Genomic DNA, 12617 nt, shown 5'->3' with positions numbered 1-12617 from the left:
CTGGCCCACATCTTCTGTATCTCTCCTGGCCCACAGGAATCACCTATCTCCCCATTTTTCACTGCAATCCACTCCCCATGCTGCTGATAGAGTCCTCGTTCTTAAACCTCAAAGCCATCATGTGGGTTCTCAGCTGAGAACTCCCCAGTGAGCTCCCCTTCACAGGGGAGGACGGCAAAGCCCTTATGAACTGGAGCCTCCCCACCTCCCCCTTCTCTTCCCAGTGCACTAAATAACCAGTGCTCCTCAGACCTTTGCTACTACTGGCACTACTCTTGGGATGCCTTCCGACTATATTCTCCAGGGAAATACCTACAGCTCTCTGCAGGCTCAGATGAGTACACCCTTCCGTTGGGGGATATTCCCCTCTGCAGGTAGAATTAAAAGCAAAGACTAACACCAGAAGAATTTATCATCTTGTACAGAACCCTACCATTGCTTCTTTGATGCTGTTCTACACTTGTCATCTATAGATTCCTCCTTCCCGAACTGACTTCCAGATACTTAAGGGCAAGTGCTAACTCCGATTCATTCCTAAATCTCAAAATGTGGATAGAAGAGTGTGAACTGCTCACTGTAGCTCAAACACAAAGGGGGTGGGGGGAGGAAATAAAGCAAATAAGAGCCTAAGTTGTAATAGGTAGCAATACTCGCCCTTATACTCAGAGGACAAACAATAGCGGTGAACTTAGGTAATTATTTCTACTAAATCAGGGCCAGGTGTGCTGGCCCACCAGCATGGGCTAGAACTTGGAGCGAAGAGGGAAATTCGATCCCCCTGTGTTAGCTTTCACGTACTACTTTCCGAAGCAAGCTGCTGAAATTTGGTAGGAGTAAAATTTATTTTAAGCGTATGCAATTCACAGATGCTTAGTCAACAGGGCCAGTCAGGCATTTGATATTATACTTCAGGGCCTTCAGAGATTAAAATGTCAAATCCAGCACTTAGCTTCTAACAGGGCTAAGTAAACAAGCCACCACTGCTCACTGGCCCTAGATATCCCTCCTGCTCCCAGCTGGCTCAGGGAACTTTCTAGACAACTGAATTCAGTGTGTCTATCTAAAAGTGTAGGAAGGAGGCCGTACCTAACGACTCTGAAAAAGTGAAAATTTCAGTCAAACCGGTTATTTGACGTAAGACTGGATCCTTGCCCAAATTCAAACTAACCTGCTCATGGCCATGAGCTGGATGGCAGACTCAGATGTTGTGCAAAGAGCAACTGTGGGAATTGTCTTAGAAAAGACAACCTTTTAGGAGGAAAATGAAAAGGAAGGAATGAGCAGAAGTGCTGATGTCGAATAGGAATGGCCCACAAGAACAAGATTGATAGTCTATTCCATGTGTGTTGATGGTGTGAGAATAAACCAGTAATAACTGAGGCCAAAAATGTCTTTTGTGACAATTTCAAATGTCCAAAAGTGACAGAAGGTAACAAAATGAAAGTAGTTCAGTACAGATCAGAGGAGCAGACTCTAGTTTTGAAACTGTGTACATGGAAACGATGCATGGGTGAACCATATTCTAGAATTTGGAGCTTTTCTCAAAACATACCTCTATTACTAAAAACCTAACTTTAAATAAGCCCGTTTCAACTGTACTAAGTCCAAATTAAAACACACATAAACACACGACTTTCACAGCAAGCTACATGGCGAGGGCCAAACGATTTCCCAGGTGCGTCCTTCAACAAGCCGCACGTCCCCAACATTCTGATCCCATCCTAATCTCGGGACCTGGGGCACCAGAGTAGGGCTATCTTCTCTTAACATCCATAATCACCAACTTAATATTAGAGTTGGCTCGGACCTCCTGTCAGTAAAGTTTCAGACTAGCTGCTGGCCCTGGAACTTAGATCAAAGGGAAAAAAGAAAAAAAAAAAGTACTTTCTTTTTAAACAGGGCGGAGTCCTTCATCTTTTACTGACACTACCTCTAAAAACATTTCAAAACATGTTAGTGCTGTCACGCGGACCAAGTCTAATTATGTAGCACAGTGGATTCTGGCCATCGGTTTCTTCAAACTTGAGAATGAGTTTTTGAAAAATTATAGACTGAAACTAAATAGATAGAGCCAGAAATAATGGTCAAAACCTACTGGAGCTCAACCAGTTACTGCCAGACAGAGCTACCCACGGCTGTGAATGTATGATAGACACACAGACCCCTGGTCTCCTTTTCGGATTTGAAAAGCAATTTCCAAATACAGATCTTTCTTGACTTATAATGGAGTTATGTCACCATAAATTAGAAACATTAGTTGAAATGCTTTTATCATACCTAACATCGTAGCTTAGCCTAACCTACCTCAAACGTGCTCAGGACACTTAGCCTACGGGTGGGTAAAGTCCTGGAACACAAAGCCCCTGTTTTATATGAAGTGTTGAATGTCTCATGTATCACGGGACAGGACTGTACCACATATCACTAGCCCGGGGAAAAAAAAAAAAAACAAAAAACAACCCAAGTTTAAAATTCCAAGTCCCGTTTCTACTTCACGTGCATCGATTTCACACCCTCATAAAAAAAAAAAACAAACAAAAAAAAAAACAAAAAAAAAAACTGTGAGTCGAGCCATCGAAAATCGGGGACCATCTGTACTTAATTAGGGACTTAAAGAATCACACTGTGGAAGCAACAGTAGAAACTATTAAAATCACCCCTGCCCCTTTTAGCCCATAATGTCTGGTATACTCTATACACTCAATAAACACTTCTTGAATTCAGAAATGAGGACTCAGGAGCCTGGAGCTGGTCGGTGACATGTCCACCTTGACTCAGAGCTGCAAGGAGAAGGCAGGTGTCCTGGCTTCAGGCCAGGACTGAACTGAACTTCCTCACATCTGAACTCCTTAGAGAAAGGCGGGGAGTGGATCCTCACTTGGGATACAATTCAAAATACCACCCAGCGTCTCTTCCAGAGCGACACCTCTACCGTTCCATCCCCCAAGCGATCTCCAACCTCGCCACTGCTCTGGTGCCTGAGCTGCCTCCACAACAGGCAAGCAGAGCGACTACTGAGTACATAAGCAAGAGTCTAGACCACCGCACAGGCCGATGTTTGTTCCAAGTTTCACACAGAGTCCAATCCTAAAACGCGCCCGTTCCTGTGCTTTTCCTCCCTGCTCCCAGCATCTGACATGAGACGTTCACACACACCTGACCTGGCTCTCCCAGGTTTCACACAAGGCAGTGCAGCTCAGTTAGGTGGTTGGGGGAGGGCAAGAGGGTGAGAAGGCCCAAGTTCGAATCCTGGTTCATTCCTACTAAATGTGGAAGTCGCTTTATTTCTCTGTACCTCAGTTTCCCCTTTTATAAACAGAATACCCGCCACATATGCTTAACGTAGGGAATAAAAGGACACTTTAAAACAGTGTTTGACAGTAGCAGGTGCAGTGAGAAGATAACCATCTTAGACCGAACAAGTCTCTCTAAAATGAGCAAATTTTCCTGCACAACACTGACTGAATTTGATACGGGTCTTTAATACCTTTTGTAAAAATGTTTCATTTTATATTTTTAATGATTTGCCCTTTGAAATGGGTGTTTTAATGTTACTTTAACAGAATGACATTTGTCCGCCTACTCTCACATTTTATTCAGGAGCATTCTGTTTTAAGTGGATACGGGACAGTCAAATGAAGTGGTATTTATATTTTTCTCAGAAACAAATCTCCAAGCACTAATAGCAGTGTTCAAAGGGGTAACAAACAGCAAAGCGCTGTGAACATTTCAAGTAAAAAAAAAAAAAAAAAAAAAAGTGATGCTTTGGAGGCCTTCCAAGAGTCCATTTAAAATTTAAAAAAGGAGGGGTCTCCTGTGGCAGAGAGGGAGAGATACCACCTGCCTAAGAGGACCCAATTGCCAGCTGATTCAGGAGCAGGACCACAGCCCCCAGGGCTCATAGCAAAGTTGGAGAGGGAGCCCTTCAGACTCCTTAGAGGACAGAAAGCTTGCCACCAGCTCGCTCAGTGAAAAGACTAATCCCTGATTACTGAAATCACCGCCCCCCACTCCTTTTTCCTATATTCTGCAAGACTGTTAAAACTCCAGACATTTAAAAAGAGTTCCTTACATTGGCAGGTAATCTTTCCATACACTTTACCAGCTTCTCCTCTATGCCAGTGATTTCCAAACCTGGCCACCCCACAGAATCACCAGAGGTGCTTTTCTAACTCCTGAACACCCAGATTTCATCCCAGATCAATGAAATTAGAACGTCTGCGGGTGGCAGTCAGACATCAATTTTCGTTTTGTTTTGTTTGGTTAAAATCCCAGGTGATTTTAACGTGCAACAAAGTTTGGGGAACCACTGGTCTATGCCTTACCGCTCCCCTAACAAACTCACTCAGCTCCAGCCCCGACTCCCTATGCCAATGACATCAACAGCAAGTACAGACCTGACTCTTGGAACCCGGGTTGCTTGATTTTGAAATTGTGTAATTAAACCTTCTGAGGCATGTTTCTCATGTCAAGTGGGTTTATGGTCGGTAGTCACGAAGCCAGACTCGCTCATGTTTGGTCTGGACATTTGGCACACATGAACCATGGACATCAATTCCACCACCACCCCCCTCCCGCTTTTTTAAATTATGTTTAATATTTTAGTTGGCCCAATGTCAAATTCTTCAAAAAGCTAAAAGAAACATCCCAAAGAGAAAATCTCGGGATTTTGATTAGGAAAGTTTGCTGTGAGCCTTATTTTGAAAAACCGTGGGGACCTGACCAGGATGGGTCCCGCCCCTAGGAAGTCCCGGCAGCAGGACCCAGCTGTCCCGCGGCTGCTGGCCCCACCTCCGGGTCCGGCTCCACAGCAAAGCCGGCAACCAAAGGGCTGCAGGTGGGGACGAATCTCAGGAGTTCCCGTGAAGCGACGAGTTCACAAAAGCCCGTGGGCCCGAGGGGCGTGGATGCCTGGGAGGGAGCCCTGGGCTGTCGCGGAGCCTGACCGATAGGAGGACCCACAGCAGGGCGAGCGTCGGGGGTCTGCGCCCACGGGGTGGGTCCGACCCCACCCCCTTTTTGCCTAAGAGGAAACGAAGCCCCCGGTTCCCTGTAGCCACAGGTTGAGGCAGACACGAGACGCTCGGGCGTCTCACTCAGGTCAGGGCTGCAGCACCACACCTAGGAAAAGAGCTTGCAGGGTCCTGCGACGTGGGCCTGGCAACGCTGGCAAGGCCAGGGCCGGCGGGGTGGCTTAAGTGCGAGACGCGGGTGTAGGCAAGATGTGAGGTGGGTCTGCTCGGGAAACCGCCCGTCCTAGGAGGTCCGAGAGGGGTGCGATGGATTCCCGGGGGCTGTTCCCCAGCTTCCCTAACACACCCCCCGACCGGGCGCGCGCCCCCCGGCCCGCCCCCCCCCCCCGGAGGACAGCGCGGGGCGCACGTGCGGGAACGCGAGCCGGCACCGCGGGAACCAGAGCCGCCCCGCGCCAAGTGTGTGCGCTCGGACGCGGAGCCCGCGCGGGAGGCCAAGGAAGTGAGGACAGAAAGTTGCGAGCGCTCCGGGCCGCCGAGCTCCGGCCCGCGGCTCCCACACCCCGCCCGCAGCCCCGCTGCCCCGCGCAGGGAGCCTCGGGTCCCGGGCCGCCTCTGCCTCGCCCAGCCCAGAAACGAAACGTCCAGTTCCTCCCACGGTCCCGGCCAGCAGCGCAGCTGATCCTCAAGGAAACAGGAAAGGAGGGGCGGGCGGCGCGGGACGCCGAGCCGGTGCGGCGGGTGCGGGCCGGGCCGGCTGCGGCTCGGGGCCGGCGGGACTCGCCCTTACCTTTCTTCTCCTCCAGCGCCGGACTCGCCTGGAAGTGCGCAGCCAGCAGCAGCAGGAGCGCGGCTCCCGCGGTCCCGGAGGGTCGCATCGCTGCCCCCCTGCTCCGGCTCCGGGTCTCCGCAGTGAGTCGCGAGCGAGTCGGACGGCCGTGCGTGGCGAGATGAGACTCGGGTGGACGCGGAGGTGGCCTGTCGTCCGGTCTGCGAGGCGGTGGCCGCCGGGGCTCGCTCGGGACCAGCTCGGCACCCGCTCGGACTCGGGCCGCCTTGGCCGCGGGCGTGCACACCGTGCCGGGGGCGGAGGCTGCTGCCGCGGCGCTGCGCCGGGGGCTGCCCAGACGTCTAGCTCGCGGGGGCGGGGGCCGGGGAGGCTGGGCTGGAAGGAGGAGGGACCAGGCGGAGGAGGAGGGATCGGGAGGAGCAGAGGAGGAGCAGAAAGCGCGGAGAAGGGAGGAAGAACCGGCAGTTTGGACCTCGGGCGGGCGGCGACTAGAGGTGGCGGACAGCGGTGGCCCGCGTGGGGTCCAAGCGCTCGGGGCAGGGCTGGGGTGGCGGCAGGAGGCGGTGTCCGGGAGCCGAGCGGGTGCCCTCAGGACGTTCCCTGCGCTGTCCCTCAGGACCCGGTGCTCGCGGACTCGAGCAGTTACTCAGTGACCCAGCCTCCGTGGAGCCAAATTTGTACCAGGGTTCCCATTTCCGCCTTTCGTCCCTCCAACCTGCGGAGCAAACTTGTACCAGCTCCGGGGCAAACTGGCCGAGCCTTAGGCCCAAGACCGGGTAACGGCAGGAATGGAAAACCATCCCTTTATTCTGGCCCCCAACTCCTCCACAGCACCCCGGGACCCTAGTGGGGGTCAGAGGCTGGCCTGGCCACTCTGCGCCCGCGTGGCGGGAGTGCCAGGCTGCTGAGATGGGAGCTCTCAAGTCTGAGGACCTTTCACATCCCGTGGAGCAACCTAGAAATCGGCTGGAATGAGGGCACCCAACTCCTGGCTCAGAGACGTGCCTTGGAAAATGTTAGTTGAATGAATGCATGAGTACCTACAGAGTCCACAGCATTTGTATCAACCAGCCACGGGGACCTGAAAAGCAAACGTGCTTGGTAAATTACTTCGCAAACAACAGAGCTTCTAAAGAAGACAATACAAACGCTAGTGGAGACAAACCTCTCTGCCATAACCAGGCCTCTCAAGCAGGAGGAACGACAGGGAAATTCACTAAGGGTTTGGCCAGAAGAAATCAGACGTTCTCTGGCAGCAGAAACTTGAGCGACATTTCTTTTGCAGAGTACAGTCTCCTTCCTAGACCTGACAGATACCTGCAGGCCCCATTCTACAACTGGATTCCCTCCTCTCCACACAAGATTCACTAGTGACATTCGGGTCTGATTCAGCTCTGGCCTCCCCACTGTGTAAGTAGGAATTACTAACCTAAAGTAAGTGGAGTTAAAGCCCAGAACCTTCCTGTCGCTGGAGGAGGGGTCCAGGGCACAGGGCCCCTCACTATCCATAGAACCTATATATATTTTTCACCTGAATTTAGAGTCATTCTCGTTTGTTCCTTTGTTTTAACAAATCAGGACAACCACTGAGCCTTCTGAACTCACTCAGCCCCTGGATGGGGAAGGCTATGAAGATTCTGCAGGCCATGTTTTAGTTCCCTCCACGTGTTCCAAACAAGGACTGAAAGCACTTTGCAAAGAAACACAACTACAGAAGCATCCCAAACTGGAGGAGAGCAAACCGGAAACACCACAGGGGAACCTGGAATGCAGCTGGAACGGCGTCTTACAGAAGATTTGCACACAGCAAAGTTCGGTGCGTTTACTTAACAAGGCCACGGATTTGACTCTAAGGCGTCTGTCAAGGAAATATGATGGGTGGCACAAATCATATTGTCCATAGGTTAAAACACTAATCAATTGAAGCTACAACTAATTTTTAAGACCACATAGCAATTTCTTCCAGGGACTCCTCAAAAGAAGACAATGTATAAAGACTTCAGAATTCTTAGTAGCCACCTTTTTGTAATAGTACTAAGCTTTCTAGAGCTATTTTGTTCCAATGACCTTTGATATGATATGATGGCATCTCAGGAAGCAAAGCCTTATGAAAACAATTACTCAAGGAGGCAGTGGGACACTTCAGGCACACAATCTGATATTGGGTTGATCCCAAGGAATGGAGAGGACTGGGGAGGAAGGGGTAAACCTCACATCCTCCTGGGGCACCTGTCTCAAGTTTCAGTTTCTCCCCTGAGTTTGTGATGGAAGGGGTGACGTTCCAGATGATCTTGTGCTCTTTGGCAGGTACGTGGAGTGTCCTGATAATGTGTTATTTGTGAAGTGAAAAACCATATGGCCAAGCTGGCAGAAATGACATCCTCTCAAGAGAATACAGCTTCGCCCAGACTGGGCCTTGCGTAAAGGGTTCCCAGGCACTCAGTCTCTGCGGAGAGTGCTCCCGGGGCACGTCCGGGGCCCCACACCACCACCACCACCATACGAATAGCAGAGGCAACCCCAACTCCGTGCTAAGTACTGATCAGAAATGAGCTCATCTGATTACCCATTAGTTAGGTTATACGGTGTTTGCCTTTTACAGCAAGATGACACTGGCTTGGAGAAGTTAAATAAATAATTTTCCCCAAAAGTCCCAAAGTAAGATTTGCTAGTCACGAAGCCAGCCTTGAATCCAGATCCAGGCCGTGTCCTCCATCATTCAATTACGACATTTCAAATGGAGACATCAGGACCCTAAATTGTGTTTCAGGATATCTTGGCAAGTTTTTAGAGAAGTTACAACCAAAATTGCTGCTTGACCAAAAAATTTCTGGATAAAGCATCCGTGCGTACCATCTTGGCAAGTATGTACTGAGACCCCAGGACTTCCCACATTAAATCTCATATGGTCTATCAATTTTCACGACACAGGCTGTCCATTCTCTTGGCCAGCTACAAATCGGAAACTCTTTTCTTCCTCTTACGAGCAGTCTTCCTCTTAGAAGAGCTTCCTGAGTATTTTAAGTAAGAGCTTAATCTTTTCTAGAAGGAACGTGGTGGTGGGTCCTCTGCAACCACACACCCTGTGGAAAGGGAAGAGAAACAAATTATTTGACAGAATAGAGAAAGGAGGGCCTCACATACTTTAAGTTCCTTCTCAGGCAAACCTGAGGCAAAAGGTCTTTGACCACCTGTTTTCTCTGGCCTTTTAAGGCAAAGCAAGAATTGGTGACGAAAAACACCTGATTGGCAGATTTCAAAATTTTTAAACATAGTCTTTATAAACTACTAGAGCAATTGAAAAGTGGAATGAGCCACCTCTGAATGGAATGGTTTCTTATCCTTAGAAAGCTTGGTATGTATGAGCAGTGCTAAGGGAGGCTGTGAGTTAAGGACTGAACCAGGTCCCTTCCAATCCTAAAATTCCAAAAGAGCATGTATTTCTAAAATAGGTTTCCAATGTGCATCCATTCAACAGCTCTTCTGAAGATTTATTTTAAGAAGATGCAAGAATTCAGTAACAGGGTTGCCTCTGGGGAGGAATATTAGTTAGCTGGGGGTCAGGGGTTGGAAGGAGGCCTATTTTTCAACTGTCCTTTTATACCTTTGCAATTTTGTACTGTGAACAGTACCTATTTCTGTAAGGTGAGGGTCAGTGACCTCAGTAGGCCTGCTGCTGAGGGGGTGGGGGTGGGGGGGTAGTTCCTGGTTACAGACATTCTTCCTTTCCTCAGCCATTTATTCTCTCCCTTTGAGTCAAGTTATTTGCATTTGACTCTGAGTTGAGAGCCATCCCTGGCAGAGAGTAGGGAAGAAGCTGCTGCTTTTTGGGGGATAATATGGCTAGCACAAAACTGCTGAGGCATTCATTTGTCATTAGTATTCTTATTAGCATTATATGTCATTAGTATTCTTCATTATCTCTAGGGTTGAGGGTTACGTAATGCTTAAAAAGCAGGATCACATTTCTGAATGCTAGTTTCTAGCATTGTTGAGATGTTTGTTAATTACTTTGCAAAGGATCTTGTAGGAAGCTTCTGGACACTGCACAATGTTTTGCCCATGTTAACGGTTCCAAAGTGAGATTAAATAATTTTGTCCAAGGTATTACTGCTTCTCTCAGAGATAGTTATAAGTGAAAGCATTAGCCTCAGGGTTATAGCTGGTGGCCTGAAGACCAAGTTCAGGATGTGGCTTGTGTGGCCCATTCAATAGTTATTTTAATCGAATTAACGGGAACGTTTAAAAATCAGGACATTTCATATTTAAAATATGGATTTTGTGTTTCTTTTTTTGATGTTTTTTATTTTTGAGAGAGAGAGAGTGAGTGGGGGAGGGTCAAAGAGAGAGAGAGTAACACAGAATCCGAAGTGGCTTCAGGCTCTGAGCCATCGGCACAGAGCCTGACGTGGGGCTCGACCTTGGGAGACTCGAGATCATGACCTGAGCCAAAGTCCGATGTTTAATAGACTGAGCCGCCCAGGTGCCCCAGATTTTATGTTCCTCCTGAAAACCGGGAAGTGCTGGCCAACTGTGTCTTCTTTCAAGCGAGATGGCAATGTGCTGGGTCATAGCTGCCCCCTTCAGAAAGGACATCAAGTCTCTGGCTCACAATGACAGCAGCTGGATTCATCAGTCCATGGATCTTCGTGGCTACTGCAGACATTCAAGTTTACAGCTGTGTCCTTCCCAGTTAAAGGATGCTAATGCCAATGATGCATTAGGTATGGTTCTCATCTCTGGTTTTCCTGATCTTCCCTTCTCTCTCCGGCTCATCCTCGCTCACCTCATGAGTATGCCTATACATTTGTGGATAGATTTCGGTCCGAGTCATAATACATAGCATATCAACATAGACCTCACTTTAAATTAGCATATTTCAAACATTAGCATATTTCTATTTTTTTTTCCAGAAAACGCAAATGTTTATCGCAGCTCATGCTTATACCATTATCATGGTTGACGTTCTATAGGCATATATATGTATGTAATATATATGTCAATTAAAAATTATTGGAGACAAATAGAGTCCTACCGTAGGATAAAGAAAGAAGGAACTTCTCAATGGATAGTTGTATGTACAATGACCATGTACTGTGAGCTGACCATGTGCTAATGTTGGAGAAAATCGGGAGTAGGAGGTAAGGGCTTAGAAGGCTGTGTGGACTAAATATTATTGCAAATCAGCAAGTTTTGCCCAGCTTATCTGTCTATAATAAACTGTAACACATGATAGAATATGTGCTTCATAAGGAAACAACTAAGGAGACATTTTGAGGTATTTTAGCTATTTATAAGTTAATATTATTATTTTAATTTATTTGTATTTATTATTTTCATTTATTTATATTTAATTTTTATTTTAATTAATATAATTGTGTCTCTTCTCTTGTAAGAAAGGTCATGTGGCAAAGACCTATTGTCAAGCTTAGCTTCTTCTAAACAGGAATTCAGGGCACTTCACAAAGTGAGAGAATTGTGTCACTTTATTTTTCTTCATACGGAATATAGAGGAAATGAATGAAGGATTGATCTGTACTAAAGAAGGAAAAAAAATCGCTTTTGAGGGGGTCTCCAGAAGTTAGATTCAAAGTGGAATTTTAATTTTTCTTTAAGATTTTATTTTTTTAAGTAATCTCTACACCCAGCATGAGGCTTGAACTCATGACCCCGAGATCGAGTCACATGCTGTACCCACTGAGCCAGCCAGGTACCCCTCAAAGTGGCATTTCTAGATGATGGCAGGGTCTGTAGGGTCTGTAAGGAGTAGGATGTTGTAGATTAAAAATGATCAACACAGCTGGAGAAATCCAAGTTAATTGCTTTTCTATTCCTGCAATTCAATGGAAAATTAGAAATTATTGCAGTTGTTAATCTGTAGAACTGAGCCACAAGAAAGCCTGAGTCAAGGCTCAGATTGGGCAGGGACATCAGAGAGAGGGCCCTGCGATTTTGCAGATGACAGGGTGAGCACCTTGTCCAAATGAATTGTTTCAGGGAGGGGAAGGACTAATAATATTTCAGTAGTAAAATAAAACACAATGGAGTTCTCAGGGTTGTTAGCTATACATGGCATTTACTGTCTGCTCAGTGAGTCTGAAGTGCCCTACTCAGAGGTCGGGTACCAGTTCCTGCTCTCATAGAAATTATAAGCAGCCTGTAAATGGTCACCTAGACGAACCAGATGTGTGTGTATGTAAGAAAAAGAACCTTTCTACCTTAATCATCAATTTCACTGATTTCTAAACACCACCAAAAAAAAAAAAAAAAAAAGGATGTTTTGCTATTCCATTATAAAAATGAATTCTCAATGATTGCATTGAAATTTAGGGAAATTACTATGTCATTGGAGATTAGTGAGTTGTTCTGACAATGTGCCATTTAGTTTTGTTACCTGGTGAGCTAATTGGGCAAGTGCCCGCTGCCTTTCCTTCTTGGGCAAGTAACCTCGACTGAGAACAATCCATGGTAGCCAATGGGGAAAAATGTAGAGTGTGTCCCTCAGGATCTGGCTACCCCAACCCCCAAGGGAGAGTGGTACTTTCTGGTCCCCCGGAAGTCAGCTGCGTGATATGGTAATGTAGGGAAACACGTCACTTCTGGGCAGAAGCTCTCAGAAGCCGGGCACCCCTTCTGTCACAGGTGTTCGTGTGACACCTCTCCCTCTATCTTGTTGGCGGGTAATGCTCCAGAGAGTGGCTTCCTCCTCAACCTGGGCCTGGAGTGGAATTGATGGCAGAGAGTAGATCCTTCTGCGGGGGACACATAGGTCACATCTACATGATGGGCATGAAACATGCCAGGCAATGATCCCTTTATCAGGCTATCAGAATTTTCAGGTTGTTTTTTACTCC

At 47.5% G+C, this 12617-nt stretch overlaps 1 protein-coding gene across 1 annotated transcript in view; it reads right to left on the bottom strand.

Annotated features, from left to right (window-relative positions):
- The window catches only part of EGFR (epidermal growth factor receptor), a 210112-nt gene extending 204057 nt beyond the window's left edge, over positions 1-6055 (bottom strand). The window contains exon 1 of the mRNA XM_078442597.2: positions 5764-6055. Within this exon, the coding sequence (XP_078298723.1) occupies positions 5764-5851 (88 nt within the window). The 5' untranslated portion in view covers positions 5852-6055. The remainder of the gene's footprint in view (positions 1-5763) is intronic.
- Between the last annotated feature and the right edge of the window lie 6562 nt (positions 6056-12617).

This window comes from Panthera onca, chromosome A2 (genome assembly GCF_046562875.1).
Source record: "Panthera onca isolate mPanOnc1 chromosome A2, mPanOnc1 haplotype 2, whole genome shotgun sequence".
NCBI lineage: Eukaryota > Metazoa > Chordata > Mammalia > Carnivora > Felidae > Panthera > Panthera onca.
The sequence above is the reverse complement of the archived record's forward strand: the minus strand, read 5'-3'. Positions and strand labels throughout refer to the sequence as shown.